The sequence below is a fragment of the Solea solea genome, chromosome 5 (assembly GCF_958295425.1).
Source record: "Solea solea chromosome 5, fSolSol10.1, whole genome shotgun sequence".
NCBI lineage: Eukaryota > Metazoa > Chordata > Actinopteri > Pleuronectiformes > Soleidae > Solea > Solea solea.
In genome coordinates this window covers 28,534,895-28,547,293 of record NC_081138.1, presented here as the reverse complement: position 1 = coordinate 28,547,293, position 12,399 = coordinate 28,534,895, and the positions used below count along the sequence as shown (strand labels likewise).

The following is a 12,399-nucleotide window of genomic DNA, read 5'->3' as shown; positions in this document are numbered from 1 at the left end:
TTTTGCATCATAAATCCCTTTTTATTGTGAACTATATATCGTTCCATAGCAAAGCAGACACTTTTATTTTGAAACTCTGATATGGATTTGTGTTAACAACCAAATTCACAGGTGTAACTGGTAAAGTGGCTACCAATATACACCATATTGGTAGTTTATACATCCTGGGTGAATTTACCAGCTCCACCATACACTCACAGGTGACTCATTGTCAACCTCACATAGCTATGTTGCTCTAAAAGAGACATCCTCACAGTGTAAAGGAGCTATTACAACGTATAATGACCTGAAAGACTCGGTTCTGTTCTTCTGCATAAACAGTTTTTCAGGGAAATGAGTTCACGCAGTGCCTAGGTAGGAAAATGATCCAATTTGGAGACAAAAAGGGATTCCTCCTAGTTATTTTGTGGTTATGTTTGATCTTGCGCTGCAGCAGTGCACTGTATATGTGTAATGTGCTTTAGTGAAGGAGACCATATGTGATAATAGACTGCCAAGCCCAAACAGTTGTTATAATTCCATCATTACATTACATAAAACTTAACACAGGACTGTGTGTGTGTATGAGAGAGACTAAGAGTGAGAGGAGGGGGGGAGACTCATTTCTGCTGCAGCTCATTTTCTTGAAATATTTCACATGAATATTGGCAGCAGTTGTGCTGCAGAAGACAAAAGGAAATGAACCATGGCTGCTGGAGCCAAAGACAACACGCAGTGTGAGAAAGTCTCGCTACAGTTGCTGCTCGCAGTGCAGTGAGAGACAATCTCAATCAACTGCCCTGGGATATATATATACATGTATATATGTACATATACGTACAGTACGTTTAAAAAACTGGGCTAGAATTTGTGATGTAGCCGGGGGTAGAAAATGTAGTCACAGTTCACCTGTGTAATAGGTTACAAATTGTGTAGATAGGCACAATGGACTGATAGAGGGTGAGGGTGCCAAGGTGGATCCAAGTGCAGTAGGAGAAGGGGAGGGGGTAAGGTAAGTTCTAGGATAGAAGATGCTCTTGGAAGAGCTGGGTCTTCAAGAGCTTCTTGAAGATAGACAGGGAGTCCCCTGTTCTGGTAGCGCTTGTAGGTCGTTGCACATGAATAGGACCGGCCTGGACTGTTGGCACCGCCAGATATTTGATGAACGGAGTAGTCCAGGGGTAACATAAACCTTTAGGGGAGCAGACCCATGAAACATTTTGTAGGCTCGCATCAGTGTTTTGAATTTGGTGTGGGCGGCTAAGGGTAGCCAGTGGAGAGTGGCCAGTATGGGGATCGAACCCATAACCTTGATCAAGGCCCTTTGGCTGAATGGTGTGTTCCATTTGTTGTTGGAACTCAGATTTCCAACACGGAAACTCAGAACAACCCCCCAATGACCTGAGGGGTCACTGGTCATCAGGGGACAAAGTACAAATGTGAGGCTCACTCCAATGCAACAAAACCAAATAAGCTTTTCTTTTAAGTTATCATACCGTAATAACTTACTTACTAATTTATTAAATCATCATCATCATTTTCAGCTGCTTATCCGGCCTAGGCTCTGGGTCACCGGGAACAGCAGTCCAAGCAGAGAAGCCCAGACAATCCTCTCCCCGGCTCCACACTCCACTTCCACTAGCTCTTCTGGGGAGATGCCAAGGTACAAGAGCCCAAGATACATAAACTCCGCCCTTTGAGGACCATGGTCACTACGCGATGAGGCCAAAAGGACCAGTAGGGGCTACCAAACCTGACAACCTCTGCCACTTGCCTGTGCCATGAAATTCTGTCCGTAATTTATTCAACGTTTGTTGATTTAACCCTCCCCAAATGTTACACACAGCACCTTTAAAACTGAAACAATCAGACTACACTTTATTAAAAATGTTTATCCACCCGCTGTGCTCGTCGTGCTATTTCAGGCTTTTTACCTCAGCCATTTCAGGCCAGAGGCGTAAAGATTCCCTAAGATGAAACCCACACTCACTCACGTACAACAGTGAGGAGATTAAGTAAGAAAAGGTTGTGGTGAGATGCAGAGGTGGGTGGGTGGATGGATTGGCGGGTGGTGGGGGTTGATATCTTACAGTAAATGACACCACCTCTGTGCCCGAGGAAGAACAGAAGGCAACCTCCACGCTGCTTGGCATCGGCTTTCTCCCACTCAACATCTCGCTGATGGGAACCATGACTTGGAGCTTCACAAGAAACGGTCCTGCAGTCCACCCAGCTCTGACGTCACTCTGTAAGTGTGTGTGTGTGTGTGTGTGTCAGAGAGAGAGAGAAAGAGAAAGAGAAAGAGAGAAAGAGTTGAGTATAAATGCATCGGTATCTGCAGTCGTCTGATAAAAAGAACCACATTTCCTTTTGAATTATGGAGCAGGGGAACAAATGACGTAAAATAGAAAAAAACACAACACAAAAGTGTACTTAAAGGAATAGTTCATCATTTTGGGAAATACACTTTCTTGTAGTTAAAATAAAGAATAATACCACTGAGTTTGAGCCAGCAAAAGAATGTGGTAGTTGAATTTTCAATAAGCTGTGATTCTTTTTGGTTTCTATAAACCAAACCAATGTTAAGAACATTAGAACACAGTATACACAACCCTAAGCAGATGTGTCTTCAATGTAAATAAGTAGATAGTGTGCAGTAATAAGCTAAATGAGGTGACTCTATGATCTTCTGCATCTGACATATAATTCGCTGGTGATCTTTGTGTGTATGTGTATTGACTGGGTAGAGTGAATTGCCCTTCTTGGGATTAATAAAGTCTGAATCTGAGTCTGAATTATTGCTTTCATGAAACCTAATGAGGTAATGACCCATTTTTATTCCTTGGCTTTCAACTCAGCATGAGACTCTGCTCTTGTTTTTAGTGTTTTATTGTTTTTATTCTCTTAATATCTTTATTGTTTTATTGTTTTAATTGTCTTAACATTTTTGTTGTTTTTATTGTTTTTATTGTTTTAGTATTTTTATTGTTTTATTTCTTTTCATGTACAGCACTTTGTCTCAGCTACGGCTGCTTAAAGCGCTTTATAAATAAAGTTGAGTTGAGTTGAGTAATGACCCATTGATAGACTGTGTAATTACCTTTAATTGCTCTAACTCGATCTCACACCAAGAATGTGACTATATTTCCCAAAAAATGTTTTACTTTTATACGAAGACCCCCATTGCTCGTTGTTATTCGGACTCTGTGAATTGACCACATCTAGTTTATACCTGGATAATCTAGGGGGATGAGCTGAAAGACAAAAATACAGTAGCTATATATGAAGATCCTTATTTTCAATGATTTCAAATATGAACAAAGACATGAAAACCGAGCATTACGTTTTAGGTCATGCTGCAGCACATTCCAAGACATTGCTGCCTGAACACAGAAAGCAGTCCCAGTTCAGTCCTGGCATGAGGAACCTGACAGATGAGCCAGTCATTAGATCATGCTGAAAGAGGACCAGAGTGTCTATGCAACGATGATGTAAACTATATGAAGTAAAAAAAATTGATATGAGCTATAATGATCAATAGAGGCCAATGATTAGTTTAAGCCCAGTAATGAATATTCTGATTCTGTACTTAAACTCTATATTCACTATCGTTGTAGGTCCTCAAACCCTGGTCAATAATATTTCATCGGCTAATATGAGACGACCAGGGAGAGGCTGTTATCCTTCAATCATCAGTGTCCGTATCTGTCCTCTGCCTCTCCCCCATCCTCTTTCATTCCTTAACTTGAAACATTCTAATTTTCCGTCCTTGACCCTTGTCTCGGCGAATACATACCATTTACAGTCAGGGACGTTCTTATCTTACAACAAGTCTGACAGTGATTTCATGTCATTTTCAGCTCTTGTTTCACCGGACTGAGTAAAGCGAAGGTAGACCATCAGCAAGCTTTATCTGTGGTTTACTGTTCTGGCCAGAAATTAGCAAGGCAATCATAAAAAAATAAATTGCCTGGTTCCACCACTGAAGGGGTGGTGCATCAATTGCAGTTTTTTTTAATAGTTAATAGTCAGAACTGGAGACGTCTCTTGGATGAGAGGTGAACTGTCTTCAACAAGAAAGTTCAGTTGCCTAAAGCTAACTGGAGATAGTTTTTGCAGACTTACAGGCCTGAGCTTTAAAGGTCCTTTGTGTGAATGGTGAGACTGCGGAATGCAGCACAATCAAAGGACTCCTCTGCTCACCTCTCCCTTTTTTCCCAACCAATCGGGGGAACTACCGTGGTCTTAACTTACCAGAAAGGGTGTGACACGTTCTGGCTGGTTTGTTACGTTGGGCTGCTGTAGAAACATGGCAGCACAAGAAGGAAGCCTCTATGAAACAAGGCCCTTTCCTAAATAAGATACAGGATACACTGTACACTTATACAAATACACTGATGTGTAGTATATTCAATTCCTGTCCATGACTCTTCCAGTGATGACACTCCCTGACCAATCAGTGGCCGGCAGTCTGTTGACATCCCATCGGCTCAGCTCGCTTGGAACCTCACCACAGCAGGTACCAACAAAAAGCACCAGTTACCAGGTACTATCCCTACTGGAAAAGCAAAACAAAACAAGTGGAGCTAGAACTGTATGATGTATGATGGAAAAGCGCCATTATACTGTCCAATGAGCAATGGGGATTGGGCACCTTGCTCAGGGGTACACCAGCCCTTGACCTGGCAGGGGCTCAAACTTCCAAAACTTCTCAAAGTTCCCTTTCCACTTGGCTATGGTCTGCCCCTTCAACTCCTGCCAATAACCCCCCCCCCCCCCCCCCCCCCCCCCATTAATGTTACACACTGGACCTAAGCTGAAAGTAACACTCGATGGCCAACTGCTTTAAACGGTCATATAATAAGTTTGGTAAATCCACAGCAGAGGATTTAAAACCAATCTTTAATAAATCTTGATTGATGTATGCATGGTTCTTCATGAAATGAATAAAACAGATTATGTCTGTTCAAGATATTTGTCATTTTCTACAACAGTAGTGCATGGAACAAGAAGGGAAAAAAATTAAGATGATTCGGTTAAAAGAGAGATGCCAGAAGGAGAGTTTGGTATCAATCATACATGATCTTGTCTAATGTTGAAAGTCAATGTCGAAGTACTGTGTCATTGGTGAATGATCATTTGGAATGTATATACACACACACACACACACACATAAAAAAAGAAAATTCAGCTAAAAATGTTCAGTCGTTGTTTTGCCCGTGATGCAGCCAACAGAAAGATGAGTCAGGACTCGGTGAAGCGATGACCAGGTGCACTGCAGAGTCGAAGAGCCAGCAAAAACACAGTCTGGACCGAGACGTGGAGGTAAGCAGATCTCTTTAAATTGTTATACAAAAGCATATGCATTTAAAATGACATACAAAAAGTCATAAGCAGGACGGGGGGGGGGGGCCAGGAGGGGTTTACAGAACTTATGAGACTTGAATATGGGGCGGCCGCCAATATTTTTATGGAGTGGTTGGGGCTGAAAGTAGCACAAACAGGGACGTACGGTTTCTTCGGAAACTGATTAGTAAAGGCTGGATTGAGCGGAGGCTATCAGGCTGTTAAACCTGCAGGATTGCACTGTGGTTGCACTCTTGGGCGCTGCCTGACAGTTAGTTGTCTTGAGACAGACGAAGACTCTTGGCAGTCGGCGCTGGAGTAAACGTGGTCTTGTCAGCAGTGATGGAGAGGCCTTGCAGAGGGCAGGACTTTCCAGGGGAAAAGAAGCAGTGCAGTATTGTTGAGACTAGGTTTTGAGGTGATGGGCAGGCGTCCAACTGGCGATGTCAGCAAGGTTCGTGGAGATGTGTGCCTCAACCTGAGTGTCTGAGGATGGAAAAGAATTATGGAAGTCCAAGTTGAAGCTGCAGTGCGAAACCGTTGGTGATTCTGCTTGTCGATGTCGTTATTCTGCGTCTGTTTGGTATTTGTGAGCAGAAAATGTCCTTAACCCTCTTATGACCATCATGATATTCAGGCCGTCTAAATTTATTTGGATCTTGTGGCTGTGTCAAAAAAAATGTTCAATAAGTGAGTGCTTCTGCCTCTTTTTTTCCAAGATAACTTTCCCTTTCAATTTCTGGCAGTTATTCAACCGTTTAGGAATTCCGCGATTGAGAAGTAGACGTCACAAACGTGTGACGCGCTGGTGAATCTTGTCTGGAATTGGACGGTCTTTCCGCGGACGTCCTGAGGTTCTACCGGAATATGTGCGCAAAGCTCTATTTCTCTGCTTTCAAGAATCCATTCATCCATCTTCTACCACTTTATATGCTTAATCAGTATTTTATGAACTTTCAAATTAGGCTGAAGCAAACAGACATTTGACTCCATTAACAGTAGTTTAGAAAGTAGTAATTAAGTCATTTTTTACCTAATTTCTCGTCAGGCTGTTTTTGCATCGTGTACCATTTTATAATAAATTAAAAGTAAAAGTTAAACAACATTTTCTTCGCAGCGGAGGTTAAAAAAGTAGAGTTGCATGACTTGCAAAGTATAAAATGAAGTACTTGTTACTGATCATGTCATTGTTTGTCTTGATCAAGCCTATAAAATCAAAACGTGCTAAGCCAACACATTATGTATGGATAAGCACAGGTTGAGGCTGTGTTTGGACTTGTGTGTGAGGGGAGAAACAGCAGAAAGACGAGAGAGAGAGAGAAGCACGAGCGCGCTGGGAAACCGGTGTAGTGTAGAATACTAGACAGAGTCAAGGGGTTTCTCTTGGTGTGTGAGTGATAGCACACACTGGAGCGAGGAGCCAGGCCGACTGTATTTGCTGGGTGTGGCTGCAGACATGAATCAGTGTGTGTGTGAAAACTATCACTGCACCGGACGAAATTCCTGAAATCATAGAGTGCGCCCACTGTGTAAATATTTATAAAGCATATTTCAATTCAAAAAGTGAAGAATAAAAGGTGGGGTTTCATGTGTTACTCAGTGGAGATATAACATTTACATTGAGTGAACAGGTGCATTGTTTTCTATATTTTTATTTTTATGATCAAACTTTAACACTGGTTCTAGGTTTGTGTAAACTTCCTCCTCCAAAGTTTCCTGTAGTCACTGAAGCATATTTATATCAAGGTTCATAGATTTGAGTTTTCTTTTTCCTTTTTTTTTTTTTTTTTTCCACTCATGCTTTTGTATCGCGAGACCAGGGGGGAAGAAAGGGAGAAAAAAAAAGTTTTGGGGAAAGTTGAGTGGAGCAGTGATGAGGAAAAAAGCTCGTGTGTGAGGGAGAGACGCAGTGAGTGTTGCCATTCTCATCCTCTGGAATGCATCAGCGCCTCTAACTTATCTGTGCAAAGTCAACACGCAGCTGGATGCAGCCTCCGAAGAGTTACCATGCGCATTTATTTATAGCAGCTCAGGTTTGAGTTGACTTCTCTTCTTCCTTCGCAGTCTTCTTCTGAGCGTTTTATTCTGCAGTTACCTGCCAGGAAAAGTGAAACCGTCCTCAGTCGGGTCTGAGGCGAATCTCCTACTCGGGAGACAAGGTAAAGTAAGGACTCATTCGTGCGTAATTTTGCACACTTTTTTTTCTTCTACACTTTATGTTTTTGCAGCTGTGGGCAGAGTGATTTTGCAACACAATAGTCTTAAAAGTCATATCACTCCATTAGCCAACTCTCTAAGTTAGAGCCGTTCTTCTGCTTTTTGCGCAGCATCTCCTCTCCGTGCGCTTTCTCTCTTGCGTCTTTACCCCAGTGCGTTTTAATTGTTTTGCAGCTTTGACTCCACTGCAGAGGTCGACGCGGCTGGGGGGGGAAAAAAAGACCAAGTAAGTTTTGAAGTGAATTTGTCATCAGCAGTGGAGCTGGACACTTGAGTGCGTGGATATGCCGGACAGTATTGAGAGCGGGGGACGGCTGCTGCAGTTGGCCGTGGCTCTGGTGGCCCTGCTGTGGCTCTGCGCTGCGCAGAGTGACACGACAGAAGTGGTGGTGGACGCCGAGGACAGCGAGCTGGTGACCAGGCAAACCGACTCCAAAGCCAGCAGAGCCAAGAGACGGGGAGGGGCAGAAGTCCTGAGAGGGTAACGTGACCGTGATAATCCATATTAGTCCAATTTGGGCAGAATTATTTCTTCTTCCCCCCCCCCCCCCTTTCTGCCACCTAACTTTTAATTTAACAGTGCACTTATTAGTTGTTTGCATGTGGTTTGGAGCAGGTGTGTGTTCTTTTCACTTTTAAAGTTCTAGTGTGCAACATCTAGGTCCCTTTAATTAGCAGACCTATAATGAGTGCTCTACCTATACCTAAGTGTATAATCCCTATAAAATAAAATAAAGAATGTAGTTTCCATAGTCTAAGAATACACCTTTTATATGTACTTTTACAAATTGAGTGTTTTGAAGTGGTATTTTACCACATAAAAGAAGAAAAAATGACTTGAATATTACTTAAATAATTGGACATAGCCATCCACTCTGAAAAGTGCAGCCTAGAAAGGAGGATGGAAGTCACAGTTAGCCACCAGGGGGCAACTCTACTGGTTGGAAAAAAAAAATTTGTGGGAAAATGAGCTTCTACTTCAAACTTGATTCATAACTTCAGTAAACATTCTCTTGAGGAGTTAATGGTCTCGATCACTAAGTTCAGATCCCCCTTTATAGCACATGATGTCAGTTTTGTAAATGTATGTTCCCATGTAGCAAAAATGAGTGGACAATAGTGTGATTGACATCTTGTGCCACACTGTACAGGCGCTGGTTGCAGGTGACGGTATCAAAAAAAAAGAGAGTTAGTTTTGCAACTACATCCACTTTTTGCATACATGTCCATGGCAACTGTGTGTGTGTGTGTGTGTGTGTGTGTGTGTGTTTAACAAGGCAAGCTGAGACCCATGAATGACATTGTCTGTGATGGGAAGTTTGGAGCAAAGTTTAGTAATTAAATATTGGCAAGAATACCACATTCCTGCTGACTGCAATAATAAATTACATCCAAACAAAGGAGGCCATTGGTCGTGTGTGTGTGTGTGTGTGGCTGTGGCAGAGAGAGAGAGAGAGAGAGAGAGAGAGAGAGAGAGAGAGAGAGAGGCTAACAGCCTAATCCTCTTTCTGGCCAAAAACACCACACCCCAGTTGTGGATAAATCACATCTGCAGCTGTACACAGTGGGTCACTGCTGGAAAGGTTTTGTCTGTGCATGTGCATATGTGAAAAAGAGTGAGAGGGAGAGTGGGAGAGACATACAGGGGGAAAGCACAAATGAAAATAAAAGTAAAGAAAGAACCGTCTGTGTCCTGTGATGACAGCAAACAGCTGATGGAGGTCACACAGTAGACAGCTCAATGAGTGCTCTCCACGGGCATTTTTATTTGACATACTTGTTTAAGTTAATTTATCCGAACATCTGTGTTCAGAGGCAGGAAGTGCATACAGGCTGTATATTGTGTCATGCTGACTTAATGCTGTAAAAATGTTTCACACTTCCAAGAGGCCTCATTATTCAACTCATGGCGCTGTTTGGAATTACACCGTACGATATGCACTGACACCTGGGTCAGCACAGACCCAGTAGGTGATTACGTACAAGCTGTGTGGAATTGTTGCATTTTTGGAGGTTAGAATTTTAATGGCTGGATTTTAAATTTGGATCATATCTTATCTGGATTGCAGGGATTTTTTTTTTAGTCTTCATTGTAAGCAACATATACAACTTTTTTTTCCTTTGACCTGTGGTGTTCCTCAGGGGTCAAATCTGGGCCCGCTTATGTTCAGTTTATACATCCTCCTGCTTGCCTATAATGATAACCCACCCTTTGAATTTATGTTAAAATGCATTGCTAATAAAAAAGTGTGTACGAATTAGTGACATTTAATGGTGAGACTGCAGATTGTAACAAATGGAGGACTCATTTACACACCCTCGCTTTTCACTGTGCCATGGAACTATGGTGGCCTTCACATACCAGGAAGAATGTTGTTATTCTTTGATTACAGAGCGAGCTTCTTCTTAAAACAGAAGCAGTAGGGCAAGATGGCGGCCTCTGTAAAGCAAGGCCCTTTCGTAAAGTACATATAAAGAGCCTGTCCTAAGGCTATGAAATCCAAACCATTTCAACTTGGACATAATCAAACAAACATACTTATTCTACCAATAACCACCCCTAAGTGTTACACACACTGGACCTTTAATTCTGGCTCAGGAAGCATCAGAAAGCAGATTTGTTCCTACAGTGAGTGAGAGAACCTTTTTGCATGTTGCTCAGAACTTAAAGTCAGAGAGACAAACCTGTGATTATGGTGTACAGGCTAAATTGAACTTGACTTGAGTGGTCTAAGCTGTGACATGGATGATTGACGTTTTACTGCTGCGTCTTCCACAGACCAAATGTGTGTGGATCGAGGAACAACGCGTTCTGCTGCCCAGGCTGGAAGACTCTGACTGGAGGAAACCAGTGCATTGTTCGTGAGTATCACTTCCACAATTCCACAACTGTAAATTTCAAGTTCAAGTAGAACTTTGAAAACCACTGGTGGTAATAATGACGAAGAGCTGAACTCTGCAACTTGAGTTTTTTTCTGTTGGTGTCCCGAGTACAGCTCAGACTATTTATAGATTTTCTAATCAGTAACTATTTTCATAATTGATTAACTGTTAACCACCAACATTTGGTGGTTGCAGCTTATGCGCTGTGAGCATTCCTCTCATTAACTTGTGGTAAACTAAATATCTTTGGTTTTTGGACTATTGGGCAAGTACAAAAGAAGCTATTTGAAGACACCACCTTGTGTGCTACAGAACTAGAGAAAGAACTCAGACGGTAAACCTCACAACAAAACAATTTCACCATTTCTTCCTTAGGCCATGAGCTACATCACCGGCAAAGTTAATTGGTATCCGTTCTCAATTGTTACAGAGTTATGATGCTTCACAGACAAACTTACAAGTGCAGGGAAAAACTAATAATGTGTTGCAGCCTCTTATAAAAGCAGCTTTAAATGCACTTTTATTTGTACCATGTGCAAAGTCAGTTAAGCTTTGTAGAACATTGTCAAATTAAAAGAGGAAGAGAAACTGACTTTTACTGTGAGTATCTGACTTTACTTGAATTTATTGCGGCCCTTTCATGAGTATGTCTCGTTATCCCATTAAGAGACTGCAGTTTCCAGGCTTCAAAGTCTCATTATAGTTCTTGGAATAGTGTTATATAAAAAAAACCATAAAATAAATAATATAGTATTAGTAAATAATTTTACTAGTACTATCAGGGAGATACAATTTTTCTTGATTTGTCTTGTGTTTTCTGTCTTTTCTTAAATGACTGGCTAAGTTATTTTAAGTCCATCATGGAGGGTATGATTATGGTTCTGGTTGCATTCGTCTTACGTTTTGTAGGGATGAGCTGTTACTGGTCAAAATCACTGGCTTAAATGTAAACAAAACGATTCAATATGAAAATGCTTCACTATACATATGACTGTAAACGTGTAAATCAAAATCAGCAACAGCATTTGAGCTGAGTCATCCCTGCTGGTGGACCAGCATACACCAGCTTGGACCAGCACAATGATGCTGGTGGACCACCATAGACTAGCGAAGACCAGCATAGACCAGCATGGACTACCATGGACCAGCATAGACCAGCATGAATTAGCATAGACCACCATGGATCAGCATAGACCAGCATGATGATGCTGGTGGACAAAAAAGTAGTATCGTGCCATCTCTCCTTGTTTTAAGCACTATAACTCGAAAGGTAAAGGACGGATTTGGATGGAATTATGGGATATTTAGGTTATGGCCTAAGGAAACTTCTGAATACAAATTCAGGAGTGAGTATTGACACTAACTGCGGTACTTATCTGAGACAGTGGATTCGCCTAATTAGTGCGACTTATTTTTGGGCTTTTACTCAGGTACAAGCCAAATAGTTGTTTGATCATTCAGTCATTTTTCATTAGCGGTGGGATAATGTGGCCATTGGCAGTGATAAGACAATAACATGAAGTGTAACGGGTGGGAAATGTGGTTCATTTACTCTGGTATTCTGTCAGTGCCCCCTCCCCTCGTCCCTCAGTAGACAGGAAGGTCTGAGAGGCCGTCGAATTGTGTGATTGCAGTCTGGCTGCTCGGCTGGCAGGATGCCTGTCGCAGCTCTAATGACATTGTTTAGCAGTGGGGTTCAGGGACGAGGGGTCAGTGGCCGGACTCTACCTGATGGATAGCTGGGGATAGGGGATGATGCCAAGAGCAGGCTGTGGGAAAGAAAGCAACTGAACGAGAATGGCCAGCTAAAAGCATCAACTCACATTTATGGCAACAAAAGACAAAGAAGAAAATAGCTCGGCATCACTGCCAAGTCTCTAGGCCTATATAACTATAACCAATCGGCCATATTTGGGGTGGCAGAGTATTTAAAGTGAAATATTTAACTGTAGATAAGAGGTCACATGGAATTCT

At 42.0% G+C, this 12,399-nt stretch overlaps 2 protein-coding genes across 2 annotated transcripts in view; one reads left to right on the top strand and one right to left on the bottom strand.

Moving 5' to 3' along the window:
• Positions 1-12,399, bottom strand: part of LOC131459778 (ATP synthase F(0) complex subunit C3, mitochondrial-like) — a 157,109-nt gene that overhangs the window by 77,572 nt on the left and 67,138 nt on the right. The gene's annotated exons all lie outside the window — the stretch shown is intronic.
• Positions 7,186-12,399, top strand: part of fbn1 (fibrillin 1) — an 88,952-nt gene continuing 83,738 nt past the window's right edge. Inside the window, exons 1-3 of the mRNA XM_058629868.1 lie at positions 7,186-7,484; positions 7,717-8,023; positions 10,322-10,404. Of these exons, the coding sequence (XP_058485851.1) occupies positions 7,827-8,023; positions 10,322-10,404 (280 nt within the window). The 5' untranslated portion in view covers positions 7,186-7,484; positions 7,717-7,826. The remainder of the gene's footprint in view (positions 7,485-7,716; positions 8,024-10,321; positions 10,405-12,399) is intronic.